At 46.4% G+C, this 22,006-nt stretch overlaps 1 protein-coding gene across 1 annotated transcript in view; it reads right to left on the reverse strand.

Moving 5' to 3' along the window:
* scn1lab (sodium channel, voltage-gated, type I like, alpha b) overlaps positions 1-20,279 on the reverse strand; it is a gene marked incomplete at its 3' end in the record, with an annotated part of 52,118 nt that extends 31,839 nt beyond the window's left edge. Inside the window, 12 exon segments of the mRNA XM_080758145.1 lie at positions 1,092-1,481; positions 2,339-2,716; positions 3,262-3,468; positions 4,162-4,303; positions 4,786-4,849; positions 6,934-7,272; positions 9,448-9,539; positions 10,716-10,844; positions 11,601-11,686; positions 12,737-12,856; positions 14,285-14,618; positions 20,157-20,279. Of these exon segments, the coding sequence (XP_080614271.1) occupies positions 1,092-1,481; positions 2,339-2,716; positions 3,262-3,468; positions 4,162-4,303; positions 4,786-4,849; positions 6,934-7,272; positions 9,448-9,539; positions 10,716-10,844; positions 11,601-11,686; positions 12,737-12,856; positions 14,285-14,560 (2,223 nt within the window). The 5' untranslated portion in view covers positions 14,561-14,618; positions 20,157-20,279.
* Between the last annotated feature and the right edge of the window lie 1,727 nt (positions 20,280-22,006).

Consider the following 22,006-nt stretch of genomic DNA (forward strand, 5'->3'; position numbering starts at 1 on the left):
TTGTCTCAGTAAGACAGCTCTCCCCCCTATCCCCAAGGAGGAGCAGTGCACCAAAGAATTATGGGAATTGTAGTCCTACTACAATCTAAAATATCTAAAACCACACATTACACACATAAATACCCCCAGGAAAGTGATCTAAAGCTTCTAAACGTCTTTAACATATATTTTTTTGCAAAAAGGGTGAAGTGTCCCTTTAAAGGAACATTCAGTGATTTGGGTGATTTGGATAAAACCCCGGTCCGCCCGTATAACAAGATGTGACGCATGCACTGCACACACTACAGTGGGAGGGGACAAGCGACAGACCAACAGCACGCACACCAAGGCCCGCCCCCGCACGATCATGATTGGCAGAAGGCCCCTCTCTCTATCCTGATTGGATGAAGGCTCATGGGCCACCTATAGCCAAAGAAAATGAAACCTAGGGTTTTTTGACCCCCAGGGGTGAACTGGGGACAGGGAGGAACTCCTTATATGGTCAGCACACTCTATAGTAGGGAGGATTATCACAACAAAACCAAAAGATAAGTGATATTTGAATTAAGTGAAATCACTGAATATACCTTTAAATACTGTACTTAAGTAAAATTTTGAGGTATTTGTACTTTACTTGAGTATTTCCAATTTCCAGTACATTTGTACTTTTACTTCACTACAATAATTTGAAAACTTTAGCTACTAGTTACTTTGGAGATTTACATTTTGATTAGAAAACATAACCACTTCAACCCTATACATTTCGGCCATTTGAAAAGAGCAGATCTACAAGCTCACATCACCTTGTTTTTCCTGCCGATCTGATTCCCATCATTTCATTTTGAGATTCTGCCGATACCGGTTTTTCCCGATCCGATATTTATATTTTTTTATAGAACACGTTTATGCCGACATATCACAACAGTACAATATCCCAAATCACAGACAGTATCCAGTCTAGTATCATATGATATGATATAATATTGATACTAGGGTTGTCTGATCACGTTCCTTGGCTACCGATCCGATTCCGATCATTTGAAAATGACGTGATCGGCCCCGATTTTATGATATCCTGATCCGATCGGGACAATCCTAGCTATTATTCTTACCTCTGGCAGCAGCAGCGCCCCGTGGGGGGACAGCGCCGCCCCGTGGGGGGACGTGGGTACGGACGTGCCTCCGACCAGCGACACCACTCCGTTGCAGTCGACGGCGCAGTGCATCTTGCCGTTGGCGGGCAGCGCCACGCGGTGACTCGGCGGCGCCAACGGCGCCCCCTGCAGGCTGGTCTGGCTGACGGCGCTGCAGCGGCGCTCCAGCGGCCGCGGCACAAACAGCGAGCCGCGGCGGCTGTCGCTCTCCTCCAGCGTGCTGTGCTCGTCGTCCGCAAAGTCGTTCTCCGAGCCCACGTCGCGCGCCGCGCGCCCGCGGAAGCTGAACAGGCTGGCGCGGCTGTTCCGCCGCGGAGAGAACAGGGAGCCGCGGATACTGAGGAGAGACTGAGGGAGGCGGGGCTATTAATGATCAATAAACAGTCAATAAACACATAATAATAATAATAATTAAATTGGCTATTCGCTAAACCCCACCCAACCGTTGCTAAGGATGGCAAGCTTCCGTCACCTCATAGCTGTCAGTGGTATTTTGGCATGGCTGTGTTGTTGAACACACACACGGCTTAACAGCTTGAAATAATGTCATGCATATTTGTCCAGTGCATAGCCTACTGCAGGCCTGGTAGACTAGATTTAGAAGATATGTGTCCAGTGCATAGCCTACTGCAGGCCTGGTAGACTAGATTTAGAAGACATGTGTCAAGTGCATAGCCTACTGCAGGCCTGGTAGACTAGATTTAGAAGACATGTGTCCAGTCCATAGCCTACTGCAGGCCTGGTAGACTAGATTTAGAAGACACGTGTCCAGTCCATAGCCTACTGCAGGCCTGGTAGACTAGATTTAGAAGACATGTGTCCAGTGCAAAGCCTACTGCAGGCCTGGTAGACTAGATTTAGAAGACATGTGTCCAGTGCATAGCCTACTGCAGGCCTGGTAGACTAGATTTAGAAGACATGACATGTGTCCAGTGCATAGCCTACTGCAGGCCTGGTAGACTAGATTTAGAAGACATGTGTCCAGTGCACAGCCTACTGCAGGCCTGGTAGACTAGATTTAGAAGACATGTGTCCAGTGCATAGCCTACTGCAGGCCTGGTAGACTATAGATTTAGAAGACATGTGTCCAGTCCATAGCCTACTGCAGGCCTGGTAGACTAGATTTAGAAGACATGTTTCTGATTATTAGAAGACACTTTTTTTAGAATCGACCTCGGGTCGACCTAAGCGGGTCAACTCCTCACCTGGTTGGGGGAGGAGCATCTCTTGTCGTAGGACAGGCGGTTGGCGTCGATGGAGAATCGGAAGCTCGACCTCTTGATGCTGTCCTCCGACTCCGACTTGTGGAAGCGGCGGTTGTGGTCGGCGGTGCCCCCCCCTACCCCGCCGCCCCCGCCCCCCCTCTCCTCCTCCTCCTCCTCCTCCTCCTCCTCCTCCTGCTCTCTCTGCCGTCTCTTCTTGCGGCGGTTTCGGCGCTCCTTGGCGCTCTTTGAGCTCAGCTTGGACGTCCTGGAGGACGACTCGGACATGGGCGGGGCCCCACCTCCTCCTCCTCCCCGCCCCCCGTAGCCCCCGTCACCCCCCCCTCCCTCTCCGCTCTCGTTAGCGGCCGCCGCGGCAACCTGCTGCATGGTCGAGAGAGAGAGCAAGCACACACACACGCACGCACACGCACACACAGACAGACGCACACACACATTTGTACTTGAGTTAAAGAACTGTAGTAGTAGTAAAAACACTGAAGTTTAGTGATGTGAATCCCTAGACTCCTTCAAAACCGCTCTCAAAGAGCACTTATGGACGGCTGCCATTCGAAACTGGACCCCTCTATTTTCTTATTTTTTTAAAACAAAATGTTCTGATGAATTGAAAATGGAGGACCCTGATGTAAACAAGCTAAGTCTTAGTGCTTTTTCTGGTTTTGTAGAATAGTGTCACGTCTAAAAGGTTTAAATAAAAATCTAAACTTGCTGTCAGAATCAACAGTGGGTCCTTCACACTCCTTTTCCTTCACATTTTCACGATTAATTAATTTTTGCAGATCTACAAGCTCATCATCGGTGCCGTACTATGATGAGCTTGTAGATCTGCTATTTTCCAATAGCTAAAGTATAACACAATGCTTTAAAACACCACATTCTCATGTGGCGGGCCGCGCCTCCATTACCTGCGCCTCCTCCTGCTGCCTCTTCAGCTGCTCCAGCATCTGCTGGAACTCCTCCTCCTTCTGCAGCGCCTCCTCGATGGTGGCCTGGTTCTGCTCGTCGTACGCCATGGCCACCACGGCCAGGATGAGGTTGACCAGGTAGAACGAGCCCAGGAAGATCACCAGCACGAAGAAGATCATGTAGGGCTTCCCCGCTGCGCGCAGCGTCTGAGGAGAGAGAGAGAGAGAGAGAGAGAGAGAGAGAGAGAGGACGGTTGGTTGGGTGATAGACAGAGAGTTCGTTATGGTTTATACGAAAACGTGAATTTCCTGTCAGTCAGTCCGTCCGTAGGTCCGTCACCCTTTAGAACTCCATATATGGAGCTGACCTGTTCTGTTCTGACATTCCATAATGTTAATCTGACCTCATCAAACCCTGTGTACACTCAAGACACGCTCCATATATGGCCAGTACAGAATTCATGCCAAAGCGCCAGCGCTCGCCCAGCAGTCTGCCGTCACCCCAGGCGGATGCGTGCACGCGACCTCTGCCTGAAGAGCGAGGCTCTCCCAGTAGTCCCAGAGACACTGACCTGCTGGTACAGGTTCTCCCAGTAGTCCCAGAGACACTGACCTGCTGGTACAGGTTCTCCCAGTAGTCCCAGAGACACTGACCTGCTGGTACAGGTTCTCCCAGTAGTCCCAGAGACACTGACCTGCTGGTACAGGTTCTCCCAGTAGTCCCAGAGACACTGACCTGCTGGTACAGGTTCTCCCACTAGTCCCAGAGACACTGACCTGCTGGTACAGGTTCTCCCAGTAGTCCCAGAGACACTGACCTGCTGGTACCGGTTCTCCCAGTAGTCCCAGAGACACTGACCTGCTGGTACAGGTTCTCCCACTAGTCCCAGAGACACTGACCTGCTGGTACAGGTTCTCCCAGTAGTCCTGGGTCATGAGGCGGAACAGAGACAGGAAAGCCCAGCTGAAGGTGTCGAAGCTGGTGTAACCGTAGTTTGGATTACGACCCGCCTTGATGCAGGAATATCCCTCTGGACACAACCTGGCAGAGAATACAGATACAGGTCAGACACCATCCTCGTTTAAATGCTATTCATGTCCATTCATTGAAGAAGATGCAGCTACATTGCTGAAATCATTTAACTGCCATTATTTTATCATTTGAAATACACTGTGCAATATTAGTCATAATGTCATCTAGCTCCATAAAAAAACCACTGATCGCATTAGAGTTCAGATTAATTTAATTCGGTTCTTCATGGCAGTGACATGCAGCTATTTTGGCCCAACATCCCACGACGGAATAACCTTCCCACCATCAAAGCTAATCAGCAGTGTGGAATCCTCGCAGTGCCGGCTGAGGGCAGACATTAATCTCCGAGGCTGAGGAAAGACATTATAATCTCTAAGCGCGAGGCTGAGGGGCAGACATTAAAATCTCTAAGCGCGAGGCTGAGGGCAGACAGTAATTACCTATGCTTGGCTTTTTGTGGCGCGCCTATAAATAAAACATGTCTCTCTTACCCAGCACCGCTGCCGTTTCCACACAGCAGAGCATCCCTCGCGTTGGGGAGTTTGTAGTAATTATCTGGAAGAGGACAGGAACACACACACACACACACACACACACACACACACACACACACACACACACACACGCACACAAAACTAAAATTAAAACAAATTAAATGACTTAGCCTCGGTCAGAAATGGTCACATTCAAGAATAGACACAATGATTTGGATTCTCCCGTCATGGAATGCTTCCGTTTGCATCGTCAGGCAGAGCCCTCCTAACTCCACTTGACATGCATTCTTTTCCAGGTGCGCATGCATGCGTGCGTGTGTGTGCGTGGGCACGTGCACATGCGTGTGGAATTCTGTGCAACTAATTATCATGCCAGACCCATGAACAGTGTTTGTTGACGCGACGTTTCTCACAGCCAGCGCCCACGCCTCGGTCGGATTTTTTTTCCAAATCTGTCCGTTTTAACCAATAAAAACAAGAGCCCATGGGACTAAATAACTAACTATACATTGGATAGATTGAAAACGGCAACCGTTTTGGACAACAAGCCGGTCAGTTTCTATTTGCATAGCCTACATAGAGCGAGTAGAGCATATAAAATATAAACAACGTTGTTGTTTATATTATATATCTTTTCCAGCAACAGGTCAGGGGACAAGAGCAACAGAAAGGAATAAAGATTCTCCTCTTTATCATCCTAAGTCTGAATAGAGAGAGAGAGAGAGAGAGAGAGAGAGAGGGAGAGAGGGGGGGGATTCAGTGTTTTAGCACCTATCCACTCTCCTGCCTCACTGCACATGGACAGCTATGGAAATGACTCATCCTCTCTACCATTTCAAATTTCTCATTTCTCATGTCATGTATTTTTTTCCCCCCGCTGTCAGTCAGCCCTTTACACACCAGAGTCACTGAGTCAGTGCCGGTGTGCCTGATGCTGGTGCCACAACACGGCTTACCGTCTGCTGCAAAACATCTCCAAGATCGCTATATATCCAGGTCTTTGAGAAATATGGACAAGCTGCTGGAGTAGCTGCCATTAGAAGCCAGGCTCACGGTCTACCGGTAAAAGTCGTACTATTTGTCACAAATGTGTCTTTGGTATATGACCCGGCCGGGGATCGAACCCCGACACTCAAAGGCCACTGAGCTGCTCATGTCTTAACGGGACAAGTCTAGACACCTGGTGGTCCCTGGCCAAGTGGTCAAGTGGTCAAGTGGTCATTAGATCAAACAGACTCCTATACATCTCCTCCATCGTGCTGCCAAATCCTTCCACTTTGTGGTAACAACACCAGCGCCAACACCTTTCATCATTCACAAAGCTGGCATGGACTGTCCTGTCTGTCCAGTGACTCATGTTCTCTGGGCCCGTCCACACCACGCCACACAGATGGCGCTGCATGCTTGTCAGGGACGGTTGAGTTTTGTCGTGTGCCGATTATTATTCCGGCAGCCACATTTATATGGCTGCCAGTCTCCCCACTATAGCCCTATGGTTAGAGAGCAGCCACATTTATATGGCTGCCAGTCTCCCCACTAGCCCTATAGTTAGAGAGCAGCCACATTTATATGGCTGCCAGTCTCCCCACTAGCCCTACAGTTAGAGAGCAGCCACATTTATATGGCTGCCAGTCTCCCCACTAGCGTAATAGTTAGCGAGCGTGGAGGTAAACAATTACCTCAAGAAACTATATGATCTTATCGACCTGCTGCACATGCTGGGAGCGTATAGCATACTGCTGGCTGCCATTTGGAAACTGACTTACGTGGCCGCGGTTAAGACTGATATGAGGTTAGTGGACTTACGTGGCCGGTTAAGACTGATATGAGGTTAGGGGACTTACGTGGCCGGTTAAGACTGATATGAGGTTAGGGGACTTACGTGGCCGGTTAAGACTGATATGAGGTTAGGGGACTTACGTGGCCGGTTAAGACTGATATGAGGTTAGGGGACTTACGTGGCTGGTTAAGACTGATATGAGGTTAGGGGACTTACGTGGCAAGCCTACTCGTCAATGCGTAATTCATTAATAGGATCTGGATATCTGTGATTAGCAACAAATGTGTTTAAAAGGGAGTGGTGACAGTGTGCAGGTGCACATCATCATCACCGCTGAAAAAACACTAGGGTGGATGAATGAATACCGCTGTCGTTGATGTACTCGGTCCAGTTGAAGCCGTCGTCCCGCGTCTCGTTCTGCAGGAAGGCGGAGCCGTTGCCGGAGTCCTCGGCCGCCAGCAGGGCGGCGCTGGCGTCGAACAGGAGGAGGTCCGTGGCCTCCGTGGCGGCGAGGCCGAGGCCGAGGCTCCCCGCGGTGAGGTTGGTGGCGTTGTCGGGCATGCGGACGCACTTCTGCCGCAGGTTGCCCATGAAGAGCTGCAGGCCGATGAGGGCGAACACGCTCAGGCAGAACACGGTGAGGATCATCACGTCAGACAGCTTCTTCACCGACTGGATCAGAGCGCCCACGATGGTCTTCAGGCCTGGGGAGGGGAGGGGGGGGTAAGGGGGGAGGGGGGGGTAAGGGGGGGAGGGGTAAGGGGGGAGGAGAAAAGAGGAGGAAAAAAAAGGAGTCGTTATCGGGCTGCGCTGCATGCATGGATTAAAGCTAAGAATACAATCTCAAGACAATAAAAATGTAACGATGAAGTTTTAGGCCGACCAGCTGAAGAAAAACCGGCTTCTATAAACGTGTATTCTATATTGACAGTTTGATCGCGCAAAATAGTATTTCATCTTAAAATAACTATATAATGCCCGAAGACGGCCGATCTACGAGCTCACAGATCGGCTGTTTTCGGTCGCGCGGCACGTTGTGTGACAGAAAAGAGCTACGACGCAAAAGTACTAAATTCGTTATGTGATAAATGATTGAAGTGATGCAGAATATGTGTTGTATATGTATATGTGTCCATTTGGTTGCATTTCACGCTCTCAAGAGTTAACATTTCCATAAGGGTCCATTTGGTTACCAGAGTACAAAATACTACGTTCGTTTCTGTGTTGAAATTTCAATTGATTTAGTTAAGTATTGGCATCAGAATACACTTAAAGTGCTAAAAGTACAGTACAAAGTACCTATAATGGCCCATTCCCCTGTTTTCAAAGTGTCAAACAGCTTATCTGATCGAATCGCGATGCATTGTGAGCCTGTAGATCAGCTGGTTTCAAACAGCCGTTGCATATTAACCCATTTTGACCTGAGATCAGATACTAGAAATGTCTTCTAAATCCTGACAGTTTTCTGAAAAACCTACAGTATGTTTCTATGTCAGTGGTTCTCAAACTATTTCATGTCAAGCAGCCCCAGAATTATATATAATTGGCCCCCGGACCCCAATCTCAAAATATGTTGTTCCAGGGACTTCCCAGAAGCAAAGATTTTAGTTAAAAACGTTCATTCTGAAAGAATATATATTCAAAGATTTGCGCCACACTTTCACGATTAAAACAAAATAACAGATCTACCAGCTCATAGCGTGCCACCGAGTGGCACGCTACGAGCTGGTAGATCTGCTATTTTTCAACAGCTAAAGCACTTATGCTTAAAACACCAAAAGAGGTTCCCGTTTTAAATGGCTTAATGTGCAAACCAGGCATACTTAATGAACTGGTGGGCGTGCCCACATAAAAACAACATTTTAACAAATACTGTACACTTTTTTGAAAGAAGTATACCTCCTTATGTAACAATAAGACCTGATGATTCATGTTTTAGGTGGGGAAAAAATCACGGCACTCCAATCGCGTTTCGACCAAAAGGTCTTCGTCAGGGTCTATCTGAACCCTGACGAAGACCTTTTGGTAGGTCCTGTTATGTATTTGCCTTGCTCATCATCAGAAAAACTATTTAATTTTTCCTTGGATTCTTTTCTTTTCAAGTCTGCAATTCACATTTTGACAAGCAGTACAACTTGGAGGAAGGATAGCTTTTTGTCTAGGCGATGATGTTGTGTTAGTGTTTGCAGTGACATAAACACCCAGAAACCAACAGTAACATGTATGTGAGACAATTAGCCAAAAAACACACACGACGTCCAACACAGACAATTAGGCCAAAAAACACACGACAAGACGTGGAACAGCGACATGCTCGGGAGAAGGAGAACGAGGAGAGGAGGAGCCCTACGTGTGTCTCTCATGCAGAGGAAATGTGAAAGAAATATAATGCAAAAAATATCAAATAAAAGTCTACTCAGTAAAATAAGTTCCCAAGGCAAGAATAGATTTCATCCGAAGAGAGAGAGACAGAGTGAGAGAGAGAGAGAGAGAGAGAGAGAGAGAGAGAGAGAGATAGAGAGAGAGAGAGAGAGTTAAATCGGACGAGACGAATGTATCTAAAAGCTCAGAATCCTATCAATCTGTTGCAGATTGGGAGCCAGATTCCAGCTTTTTTACTGGCCTTGGGACGGTCGAGGCTGTACAGCATGACAGGAGGGGGAGAGAGAGAGAGAGAGAGAGAGAGAGAGAGAGAGAGAGATGGCGGTACACCGGGAGCGCGACCGCCATCTGAGCCATCGCGGTGAGATGAGGGGGATGTTAGCCAAACGCCGCCCAGCTAAACTGCTATAGCATTCTTTTAGTATTCCATTCAGGCGCTTTGTTATGGTTATTATTTTTTTTCATCTACGGGGTCGCCCAGGTTTTGTCTCTCTCACCTGGAATGACCGATATAGTTTTCAGGGCTCGCAGAACCCTGAAGGTTCTCAGCGCTGAGACATTGCCCAGGTCCACAAACTCTGTGACATATCTGCAAGGGAAGGAAGGGAGGGAGGGAAGGAAGGAGGTAGGGAGGGAAGGAGGGAAGGAAGGAGGGAGGGAGGGGGGGAAGGAACCACAGTAGAGTGGTTGGGGGGGGGGGGGGGCAATCGGAAAACAGAAAGGGTGGCGTCCACACGCACACACAAAACCACACACACACACGCACACATACGCACCACGACATGACGAAAAAGGATGGGAGGGTCAGGGAAGGGTGGGGGATCAGGAATTGGGGTGGGGGGGGGGACACACGACAAACGGTCAAACACAGAGGACACATGGGCAGCAGCCCAGGCGGCGCGGGGGGCGGGGCCAAGCCTTACCTGGGATCACAGAGATAGTTTTCAAAGCTCGCAAGACTCTGAACGTCCGCAGAGCCGATACATTGCCTAGGTTTACAAACTCTGTGACATACCTGCAGAGGTCAAAGGTCACAGTTACTACACAATACAACACGCAACACTTCACTGTGTACAATGTAGGCATTTAGCACTTTACTGTGTGTACAATGTAGGCATTTAGCAGACGCTCTTAGACGAGAGTTTTCTGAAAAACCCTATGTTTCTATGTCAAACATTTTCATGTCAAGGACCCCCCAGATTATATGTAATTGGCCACCGACCCAGAAGCAAAGATTTGAGTAAAAAAATGTTCGCTCTGAAAGAATATATATTCAAAGATTTGCGACACATTTTCACGATTTTTCAAAAATAGCAGACCTACAAGCTCGTAGCGCGGCACTCGGTGCAAGAACAACACATGGAAATACATCATAAATAAATACATCAAATACATAAATAATAGTCATCAAGAATCATAAGTAAGATATATAAATGTATAAAGTTCTATGTCTACATAAAATGCTGACTAAGTTACATAATGTTGAGCCTTTGCATTCGCCTGTAAGGTTGTCGAGGCTAGGGGATGGGCTACGGGCTTGTAAGGTTGTCGAGGCTAGGGGAGGGGCTACGGGCTTGTAAGGTCGTCGAGGCTAGGGGAGGGGCTACGGGCTTGTAAGGTCGTCGAGGCTAGGGGAGGGGCTAGGGGGCCAAGATGGAGTCTCAATTTGGGGATCTGTTGCCTAATCATTGATGGCAGACGATGCGTTCTCCTCGGGTCTCTAAGGGGTTAATGTACGCCACGGGGCGTCGCCATGGATACGTACGCCATGGAGATGACCATGAAGTCCAGCCAGTTCCACGGGTCTCTCAGGAAGGTGAACTTCCCCACGCAGAACCCCCGCGCCAGGATCTTGATCAGGGACTCGAACGTGTAGATCCCTGTGAAGGTGTACCTGGACGGACGGACAGACAGACAGACAGAGGTTTTCATGTCAAGGACCCCCAACATTATATATGTACAGTATTTGGCCACGCGGACCCGCATCTTAAAACTATTTTGTTCCAGGGACCCTCAGAAGAAGCAAAGATTTCAGTTAAAAAACAAATGTTCACTTTAAAACAAAGATTTGTCACAAATGTTGACTGTTTAAAATAAAAACAAGCACTGATCACACAGTGATATTTGTCAGATGGAGGAAGCGCTGGTTTCTTTATTTAGTAAAGGACGCTCCTCTCAACCGGCCAGTCTCAGTCATAACATTACGTCACATAACATTGGGTGTCTCTAAAGATTTCTGTTACCCGCTTCCTGTTACCTGTGTTTCCTGGTCATGTGACCTGAGTAACCAATACATGACAGCAGCGTGTGTGTGTGTGTGTGTGTGTGTGTGTGTGTGTGTGTGGCAGCCAATGCTATGTTTTTCTTTGTTTTTTATTTCTCCTATTATTCTTTTTTTCTTATTTTATATTTTATTTTACTATGTTTTATTTTGAGTTAGTGTTTGTAAAAAATTGTAAGTATTGCCTTTGTTAAATGTTAAATGTTTGTCTGTGTCGGACCCCAGGAAGACTAGCTTTTGTCAAGGCAAAAGCTAATGGGGATCCTTATAAACAATAAACAAACATAAATAAACAATCTCTGACTTTTGGATATATTTTGTGTAACTCTAAGGTTGAAACAATCAGTGAGACAAACATGGAAGACTTACTCCACGTTCTTGGCCCATTCCGGGGGGTTGCTGAGCGTCATGAAAGCACAGTTGGTCAGGATGGTGAACATGATCAATATGCTGAACCTCGTGGAGGGAGACGTCAGAGTGAAGGAACGGCAAGACCAAGACTGAACCATTCTGACCTGAGATCAGATTCTAAAAATGTCTTCTATACATCCTGACAGTTTTCCATTCTGACCTGAGATCAGATTCTAAAAATGTCTTCTATACATCCTGACAGTTTTACATTCTGACCTGAGATCAGATTCTAAAAAATGTCTTCTACATCCTGACAGTTTTCCATTCGGACCTGAGATCAGATAAAAAAAAATGTCTTCTACATCCTGACAGTTTTCCATTCTGACCTGAGATCAGATTCTAAAAATGTCTTCTACATCCTGACAGTTTTCCATTCTGACCTGAGATCAGACTAAAAAAATGTCGTCAATGTCGTCAGTCGCTCTTCGATTATTTATTTTTTTGCTTGTAGATCAGCTATTTTCAGCAAGTGTAAAATCAGCCATTACGGCGGCATCAAGGCAGGCCCGCCAAAATACATTTTTGTCGACTAAATATCATAAGATTTTATAGTCGACTAAATCTACAGTTGATTTAGACTAAACACTAAAACACTGCAGGTGACTAAAACTAAATGAAATCTATTCAAAAGACTATATGACTAAAACTAAACGCAATATTTGCTGCCAAAAACAACACAGCGACCTCGTGTGTGACCTCGTGTGTGACCTTGTGTGTGACCTCGTGTGTGACCTTGTGTGTGACCTTGTGTGTGACCTTGTGTGAGGACCTCGTATGTGACCTTGTGTGTGACCTCGTGTGTGACCTCATGTGTGACTTCGTGTGTGACCTCGTATGTGACCTCGTGTGTGGACCTCGTGTGTGACCTCGTATGTGACCTCGTGTGTGTGACCTCGTGTGTGGACCTCGTGTGTGACCTTGTGTGTGACCTTGTGTGTGACCTCATGTGTGACTTCGTGTGTGACCTCGTATGTGACCTCGTGTGTGTGACCTCGTGTGTGGACCTCGTGTGTGACCTTGTGTGTGACCTCGTGTGTGACCTTGTGTGTGACCTCGTGTGTGACCTTGTGTGTGACCTCGTATGTGAAAGGATATGAATGAACCAGAACTCTGATGGCGATCCTCCTCAGCGGGTTGAAGGGGCTCAGGATGTACAAGGCAGGAGTGGCGTTGAATCGGAAGATCGTCTTCCCTCGATTACATACTATGAAGGTCTGGGAGGGGGAGGGGGGGAGGGAGAGAGAGAGAGAGAAGGAGAGAGAGAGAGAGAGAGAGAGAGAGAGAGAGAGAGAGAGAGAGAGAGAGAGAGAGAGAGAGAGAGAGAGAGAGAGAAACAGGTATCGGTGAGAAGTTTGGACATTTTTAAACCCTCTTACTGTACTGTACTGTGCATCAAATACTGTAGCACACTGGTCCTCAACCCTTTTCATGTCAAGGCCCATTGTTTATTCCGCATTTGAGCCACGGAACCACCATTTAGCCTCTCAGACCCATGGCTTTATTTGTAGGTTTTGGGTCATCGTTAAAACGTTACCAAATAACGTACCGTACCTAACAATCAAGACACCCTGTTTGTGTGGTTATAACCACTTGAACTGGGAACATTATAAATAATAATAATAATAATAATAATAATAATAATAATAATAAATAGCAGCTTGTGTGTGTGTGTGTGTGTGTGTGTGTGTCTGTGTGCGTGCGTGCCTGGACTGTTCGGAAGCGAAAGGGTTGACCGACGAAAGGCTGATCTGTTTTTAAAGTGTTGGCCTGTTTATAAAGGGTTGGCCGACGAAAGGCTGATCTGTTTTTAAAGTGTTGGCCTGTTTATAAAGGGTTGGCCGACGAAAGACTGATCTGTTTTTAAAGTGTTGGCCTGTTTATAAAGGGTTGGCCGACGAAAGACTGATCTGTTTTTAAAGGGTTTTTAAAGGGTTTTTAAAGGGTTGGCCGACAAAAGGCTGATCTGTTTTTAAAGGGTTTTTAAAGGGTTGGCCGACAAAAGGCTGATCTGTTTTTAAAGTAATGGAAGTGCTGATGCAGTAACTGAAAGCTGCTGTGAGTCATGTTGCCATGTTGGTCAAATGTCAGTGACGCACTTTTTGTCCCCATAAACACAGATGATTGATAACACTGAGAGGACCCAAGAGGCACTCCACAATATCCCACACAAAACAAACAAAGTCTTGGCAAGAATCGAAGGTCAAAAACAACAAGCGCGACTTGATATAATATTTGCCACAAACAAAGAATTCAACAAGATACCAAGAACATGTACATAAAGCTTATTTCTTGTACTTGCAGGCTTCCATAGATCGTGATTGTTACCCCCGCCCCCCCCCCCCCCCTCCCCCCAGCCACTCTTCCACTCAACTGTGAATCGAGGGTTTCCATTGAGTGGGGCTGCGGGGGAGGGGTGCTGCGGATTATCCTTATTTATTATTGCTATTTTTTCCTCTCCTCTCCTCTCCTCTCCTAAGACTAAATATACTGAGAATTTCAAAACATACCTTCTGATTGCTGTAGAAGACAACAGACTACACTGTAAACAATACCTTCTGATTGCTGTAGAAGACAACAGACTACACTGTAAACCATACCTTCTGATTGCTGTAGAAGACAACAGACTACACTGTAAACAATACCTTCTGATTGCTGTAGAAGGGGTCCAGGTCCTCCAGGGGCGTGGACACCAGGCGAGGGGGCGTGTCCCCGTAGATGAAGGGGAGGGACTTGCCCGCCTCCAGGTCGCTGTTGGGCCGCGGGCCGTTTTCGTCGTCGACGACATCGCTGCGGCGGCGGTCGGGCGCCCGCGCTCTCCGAGCCTCCTCCTCGGCAATGCGCCTCTCGATGGCGGCCAGCGAGTCCGGGGCGAAGGGGAGCAGGCTGTCTGGGCCGGGCGGTACAAGACGCTGGGCCATCTTGTCATCGCTGCTCTGTCTAGAGGGAGGCGGGGCTGGGCGGGGCTGGGGCAGGGGGCTGCGGGGGACAGAAAACACACCTTTAGCACACCAGCTTGGGCAGGGGGCTGCGGGGGAGGGGGGCAGAAACACACCTTTAGCACACCCGCTGTGGCAGGGGGCTGCGGGGGGGGCATACACACCTTTAGCACACCAGCTGGGGCAGGGGGGGCATACACACACCTTTGGCACAGTGCTTCCCAAACCTTTTTCATGTCAAAATGACACTAATTAGACCCACGGACCCCCATTCGAAAAGATATGCCAGGGACTACAGATGGAACCAAATGGACCCTGTTTCTTGTTGAAACTAGACCCTGTGACCCATCGACCACCGGCCTACTTGGGAACGATGCAAGTTGTCATAGCAACCATTTTAAATCGTCCGCCCGCCCCGCCCGTCTGAAGAGTGCAAACTGACTGTGAAAGGTGGACTGCTGGTTAAATAATCAAATGACAAGTGTGGGCTGTGGGGTTGCCATGGCAATCAATTGGCTGAGGCAGAGGGCTGGGAATTATACAGCTCTCCATCACTTAGGTTTAACTGGGGACCACCTGGAACCCCCTCAAGGACCACTGGTGGTCCCCGGACCACTGGTTGAGTCCCACTGCTCAAAGTGAAACTCTGGGAAGAATATATAGTTCTCTGGAAATCACCAAAGGTCATTAAAATCCATTAAGACCTGGTGGGAACAGATTCTACTAAATGTCTTCTAAATCATGATAGTTTCCTGTGTTTCTATATCAGCGGTGCTCAAACCATTTCATGCCAAGGAGCCCAAAGATTATCTGTATTTGGCCGCGGACCCCCATCTGAAAATATGTTGTTCCAAGGACTCTCTCAGAAGAAAAGATTTGAGTTAAAAACTTTCGCTCTGAAAGAATATATATTCAAAGAATTGCACCCCATTTTCACGATTTTTCCAAAGATAGCTCTATGAGCTTGTAGATCTGCTATTTTTCAATAGCTAAAGTATAATGTTTAACCCATTTTGGGGGCGGGAACCCCTTAAGCATTATGTTGTACTTTAGCTGTTGAAAAAATAGCAGATCTACAAGCTCGTAGCGTGGTGCCGCGATACGAGCTTGTATAGGTCTGCTATTTGTTTTAAATGGTGAAAATGTGGCCCAAATGTTGAACATTTTTAACTCAAATCTTTGCTTCTATGGGGGGTTCCTGGAACAACATATTTTCAGATGGGGGTCGGCGGCCAAATACATATATATTTTGTATTTTTGGGGATCCTTGAGATGAAAATGTTTGAGAACGAATGACATGTCAGGATTTAGAAGGCAAAGTCTGGCTATGCGAGCCTGTCCTCCAGTGACAGTCCTGTCCACGTTCAGCTTCATGAACACAGTGTTCACTGGAGAGTTTAGAGGCACTTGAGCTGATTTCCTCAAGTGCCTCTAAACAAACTGTGATGCGCATTAGTTGTATAATGAATAGGCTTTGAATTAGACGTGTGTGTGTGAATGCCCTGTCAGTAAGCGCTGCATGTTTACCCTGCAAAACACTATTTGATTTTCTCTTACTAGACGTGTATACGTGCCCGTCGGCCTTTCTGTCTGTGTCCCTTTTGTGCCCATACTGTATGGAGATATCTGTATCTGTCTTTTTTTTTATATATATTTTTTATCCCAAGATTTTGTAACCCATTTTTCACCCCTGTGTCAATCATCTAATGTGATCCTGGGCTCTACACACCATCCTTTGCACCTGACAGGGGGGGAGTTTCCCTGGTTGGACGTAGCGCGTGGAAGGAACACGTTATTCCAACCAGTTCCCCCCATGAGAGTGAAGGAGGCGCATAAACAAAACAAAAAACCCTGGTGGGCCATTATTATTATCAACCTCTGTCTCAGCCTTCTGCCCCCCCCCCCCCTCCCAGGTGAGAGGTGTGTCTGCTGCCTCCTGAGAGACAGACAGATCACGTATCCAGAAAACACTTTCTCTACTCTGGGAGAAGCCCGACATCTCCTCCTCCTCCTCCTCCTCCTCCTCGGTTCAAACAGGCCTTAATTCTTGCTCCGTTTTAGAGATTGGACAGGCCGGAAGCCAACGACACCGGCGTTCCTTTTCTATTTTTAAAAAAGGCAGCAGGAGAGAACCGGAGAAGAGAATGTCATCAATCATGCCCCTTAACCCATTTAGACCTGAGGCCGATTCTAAAAACAATATGGCTTCCAAATCAGAACAGTTTTCTTCATTAAAAAAAAACACAACAATGTATCTATGTCAGTGGTGCTCAAGCTTTCTCATGTCAAGGACAGACACCCCAGAATTCTCTGTATTTGGCTCTCTGTATTTGGAACCCCCTCCCAGAAGGAAAGATGTGGAAAAAGTTTGCTCTGAAAGAATATGCATTCAAAGATTTTCCCCCAAAATATAGCAGATCTACAAGCTCGTAGAACTGCTATTGTTTCCCAATAGCAAAAGTACAACATAATAATGCTTAAAAAAAACCTAAAGGGGTTCCCGTCCAGAGCGGTTTAATGGGTTCACCCTGTAGTACGAAACCAAGGGAATGGTGTGATTAATGGGATTAAAATGCACAGTGGAGACGGTGGTATGTGGTCGGAATTAGCTTCACCAGGTCGACGCCTTTACACACCTTCACCGTGGCACAAAATACAAAGTGCAAAACGCATGCAGAACGCTATCACAACATCCGAATTCAATGAGCCATATGTGATCTCACACCATCTGTTGCTCGGCACGCATGAGGGCCAGGATTTAAGCACAAACTCCACCGTGGAAGACGTATATTTAGTCGAGATAGAAAGTGGAGAGGCACCGATGTTTTATGTAAACATATCTCGTTTCAAAACATTTTTTGATCAACATGATTCTCAGCACGATATTAATTAAAAAAACCCGTTCAAACCGGGACAGCGTGATTTTAGCGTCGGCTGTTCAAAAAGGAGCAGCACTGTATGAGCTTGTACATCTGCTATTTTAGAACATATGGAATAACTTTGAAATAATGCAAAATCAGATATATTTACAGGAGGGCTGTGGACAGTTCAGAAACCTGTCTATACTCACTCTGTGTCTCAGAGGAGGGCTGTGGACATGCAGTTCAGAAACCGGTCAACTCGCTCTGTGTCTCAGAGGAGGGATGTGGACATGCAGTTCAGAGACATGTCTACTCACTCTGTGTCTCAGAGGAGGGATGTGGACATGCAGTTCAGAGACATGTCTACTCACTATGTGTCTCAGAGGAGGGATGTGGACAGTTCAGAAACATGTCTACTCACTCTGTGTGTCAGAGGATTGCTGTGGACAGGCTGAGGGAGGCTTCTGAGGGAGGCTTCTAGGGTGGGTGGGTGGGTGGGTGGGAGAGGGAAGCTTCTACGGTGGGTGGGAGTCGGAGAAGGGTCTCTCATGAAACACATCTGCTCGCCTCAGGACCTGCACAGCACGGTTTGATGTGACAGCTTGTCTGGTGTGATATCTGTTGGCTGTGGGAGTGTGTTGGGGCCAGTGGATATGAGAGGGGCTAATAACCACCCTATAGGGTGATATGGGAGTGTGTTGGGGCCAGTGGATATGAGAGGGGCTAATATCCACCCTTTAGGGTGATATGGGAGTGTGTTGGGGCCAGTGAATATAGAGTGTCGCTGTCCCGCCCCCTTTCAGAACATCGAGGCACCAGGAAATAATTCCCTGTTCATTTTCTCCCCATAGACTTTTTCATCAAGTATTTATTTAAAGACGTTTACGCCGCGGACAAAGACAACTCGGATCGTCACAAATCATGACAACAAACACAATTGTTTTGGGACGATCAAATAATTAGAAAGAAGAAAAACAAAACAAAAAGTGTTGCCCCTTTCTTCTTCTTTCTAATTCTTTTATCAGCCCAAAACTTTGTGTTTGTTGTCACGATTCGGTCCAGCCTGGATGTCAGACAGTCTACGGTCCAGCCTGGCTTCAGACAGTCTACGGTCCAGCCTGGCTGGGGAACTAATGGCTGTGTATTGTGTATACACTTGTATATATTGTGTATATATATACTTGTATATATTGTATATATATACTTGTATATATCGTGTGTATATATATATATACACACACAATATATAATATAATATGTAACCCATTGTAAACTGGTAGATTGGCTATCTTTACACTGTAACTCGTTGTAAACTGGTAGATTGGCTATCTTTACACTGTAACTCGTTGTAAACTGGTAGATTGGCTATCTTTACACTGTAACTCGTTGTAAACTGGTAGATTGGCTATCTTTACACTGTAACTCGTTGTAAACTGGTAGATTGGCTATCTTTACACTGTAACTCGTTGTAAACTGGTAGATTGGCTTTGCTGCGTGACAAAACAGACATATCGACCATTATGCATATAGGCCTACATCATGGATTATGACGCGAGAAATAATTATAAAATCAATCAGAGATGGTTTAGAAACGACCTTGCATGTGCCACACGATATACAGTATAGGCCTGTTTCTGGATGTGGGACCCCCAGGGGTCCTTGGGGAGGGGGGGGGGGGGGGGGGTTCCAAGGGGTCCCCAGAAAAAAAAATGCAAAAATACACGTCAAAACTTTGACAGATACATGGTAGTATATGTAATTGGTGTTGACAAATAGAAAGATCTTGAAAATGTGGCACAAATCTTTCAGAGTGAACGTTTTAAACTAAAAGCTTTGCTTCAATATTTTCAGATGGGGGTCAGGCGGCCAAATACAGATAATTCTGGAGGTCCTTGACATGAAAAAAGTTGAGCAGCACTGTCTGACATATAGAAAGAAACATGCAAAAACTGTCAGGGTTTAGAAGCATTTTTTCCCCCTTTTTTTTTTAGAATCAGCCTCAGGTCTAATTGGGTTAACTGTGAATGATCAACAAACGTTTGCAAATCCCAGAGATTAATTGACCTGAATCTGTTTCTCCCAAGGGGCCAATTGTCAAACCCATGACAACGATGGAAAATCAATAAGAAGATATAGTAGTACTTTATATAGGCCTATACAGTAGAGTATAGCCTACAGTACAGTATAGCCTACAGGCTCCATAGCTCTGTGAAATGTGCCAGAATGGATGTACAGTGAACCGTGTATCACTATAAACAGATCTGTCTGTATGTCGCTGTCCATGGTGCTACAACATGAGAGCTCCCCTCTACTGAACAACCTGTCGCCTAAAACAAACAGGACAAACCAGTCTCTCTCCACACACACACACACACACACACACACACACACACACACACACACACACGACCAACAACATGTTGCCATTATTATGAGAAGAAACCGTGCGTGCGCGCCATGCACCAACTATAAAGATCATGTGAACTTGTGTAAACAAATATAGCCGCTTAAATGATCAAGATATCAATAGAGAGGGAGGGTGGATAATAATCGCCTATAATAATAATACATGGAAAGCCTCGGCGAAGAAAATAAATCACAATGTATATTGTACGTCAAGCGACGGAGGATAATAGGCTATTTATATACATTATAGGCGGCGTATATTAACGGCTTTTTTAATCAGACTGTGCCACACGGATCACGGATGAGCCTACCTCTACACCTCACTGTCGGCGCGGTGGGGAGCACCCTCCGTGGGGCCAACGGCAGCTGGACATGTCGCCATGTTGACGTTGACTCACTTCACGTCTGTCTCGAATCCTCCGCGTTATTTGTTATTTCCACTCAGGAGGGGTTCTTCTGTCTCACGTCTGTCGCTTAAATTAATTATCCTCCTATTATTCCATATTCTATTCTATAACCGAGAGATATCTCTTCTCCACCCTGTCTGTCTGTCTGCCTGCCTGTCTGTCTGACTGTCTGCTCTCACACGCAACTAGTGTGCATAAAACGAGCCGCGCGCGTCCACAACAATCACATCATTTGCAAACATGGAAACACAAGTATAGCCTATACTGTACTATATGCGCCGCCGAGGGGGTTGGTTTCTCCGACAACATGAAGCGCTGACTGACTGACGTGACTGAGAAGATATCTCCCCCTCCCCTCCTCCTCCCAATAATCGCAGCTACTCAGCCTACTCTGCAGGCAGCCACAGGTCGATGGAAGTTGGGTCAGTCTGGCATTAATCTCCGTCTCTCCGACCATCCATCAGTCCCATTCAGACCAGCTGAATGCTCTGAATGGAACGTGCCTGGATCTGGGCGTGTCCTCCTCTCCGCCAGGCCAGATGTGTCTATTCACTGGAAAAAAACCTTTCCTTCCACTGCTGAGGCCAATTAGCTGATTATATATGAGTTGTGCTTGAAATGTACTGCAATTCTGCAAACTGTTAATACATACTTCAGCCAATCAAAGCCTATGTGTGTATATGTTTTTTCCCCTATTTTGTATATATGTGTATAAGCCTAAATTTGTCTTGATGAATTGAAAATGGAGGACCCTGATTTAAACAAGTCTTTGGTGCTTTTTCTGGTTTTATCCAGCAGTTTTTGTATTGACCTGTACTTCCATTTTAACTGTAGGCCTACCCGCATTCTACATACTGTTAATACAATATTCAATCAATTTCAACATAAACAAACGCTAATAGGCCAATGCTTAATGTGCATAATGCATACACATGCAGACACAATGGAGGAGGAGGAGGAGGAGGAGGTAAAAAAACTAACAAATGCAAAACATAACTTGAGCTCTGCAGCAATTCTATGTGTTGTTTGACCAGCAGGCTAATTGGCCACGCTATTCAAATGAAGCCCTATTGTCTATATGTGTCTTAGATTGAAAAAGGGCATTGTATACGAATCCACACAACTTGATTGATTGATGGGTATAAAGGAATGTAAAACTATAGCCAATACAAGAACATTTTCAATTCATCCTGATGAATTGAAAATGCAGGACCCTGATGTAAACCAGTCTTATTATTAGTGCTTTTTCTGGTTTCATCCTCGTAGCAGTTTTTTGTATTGACCTGTGTATACTTTCTTTGAACTGTAACCTACAAACTGTTATACAAATTTAAATCAATCAATCAACTACGTCGTCAACTATCGGTGCGCGCGTGCAAACCAATCCCAATGAAGGTACAATGAAGCATCATCTGTAATAATAAAGGCAATCAAAACAACATTCCTGCATGCATATACAGTCATGTAATGTTGACATGGACTTGACAGATGGTTGGCTGGTTACTCACCGCCGTTATGGAGCCCGACAGGTGGTCCGGGAGACCCGGTGGTCCGCGGTACGGTCCGTTATGGAGCCCGACAGGTGGTCCGGGACTGGGAGACCCGGTGGTCCGCGGTACGGTCCGTTATGGAGCCCGACAGGTTGGTCGGGGGACCCGGTGGTCCGCGGTGGTCGCTCCCATATCCAGAAGAATTATAATCCCTTTAAATATGTATATATTAAAAACGGATGATAATAACAACGAAGTGTCAGT

The sequence above is a fragment of the Protomyctophum bolini genome (genome assembly GCF_963924005.1).
Source record: "Protomyctophum bolini genome assembly, chromosome: 24".
Classification (NCBI taxonomy): Eukaryota; Metazoa; Chordata; class Actinopteri; order Myctophiformes; family Myctophidae; genus Protomyctophum; species Protomyctophum bolini.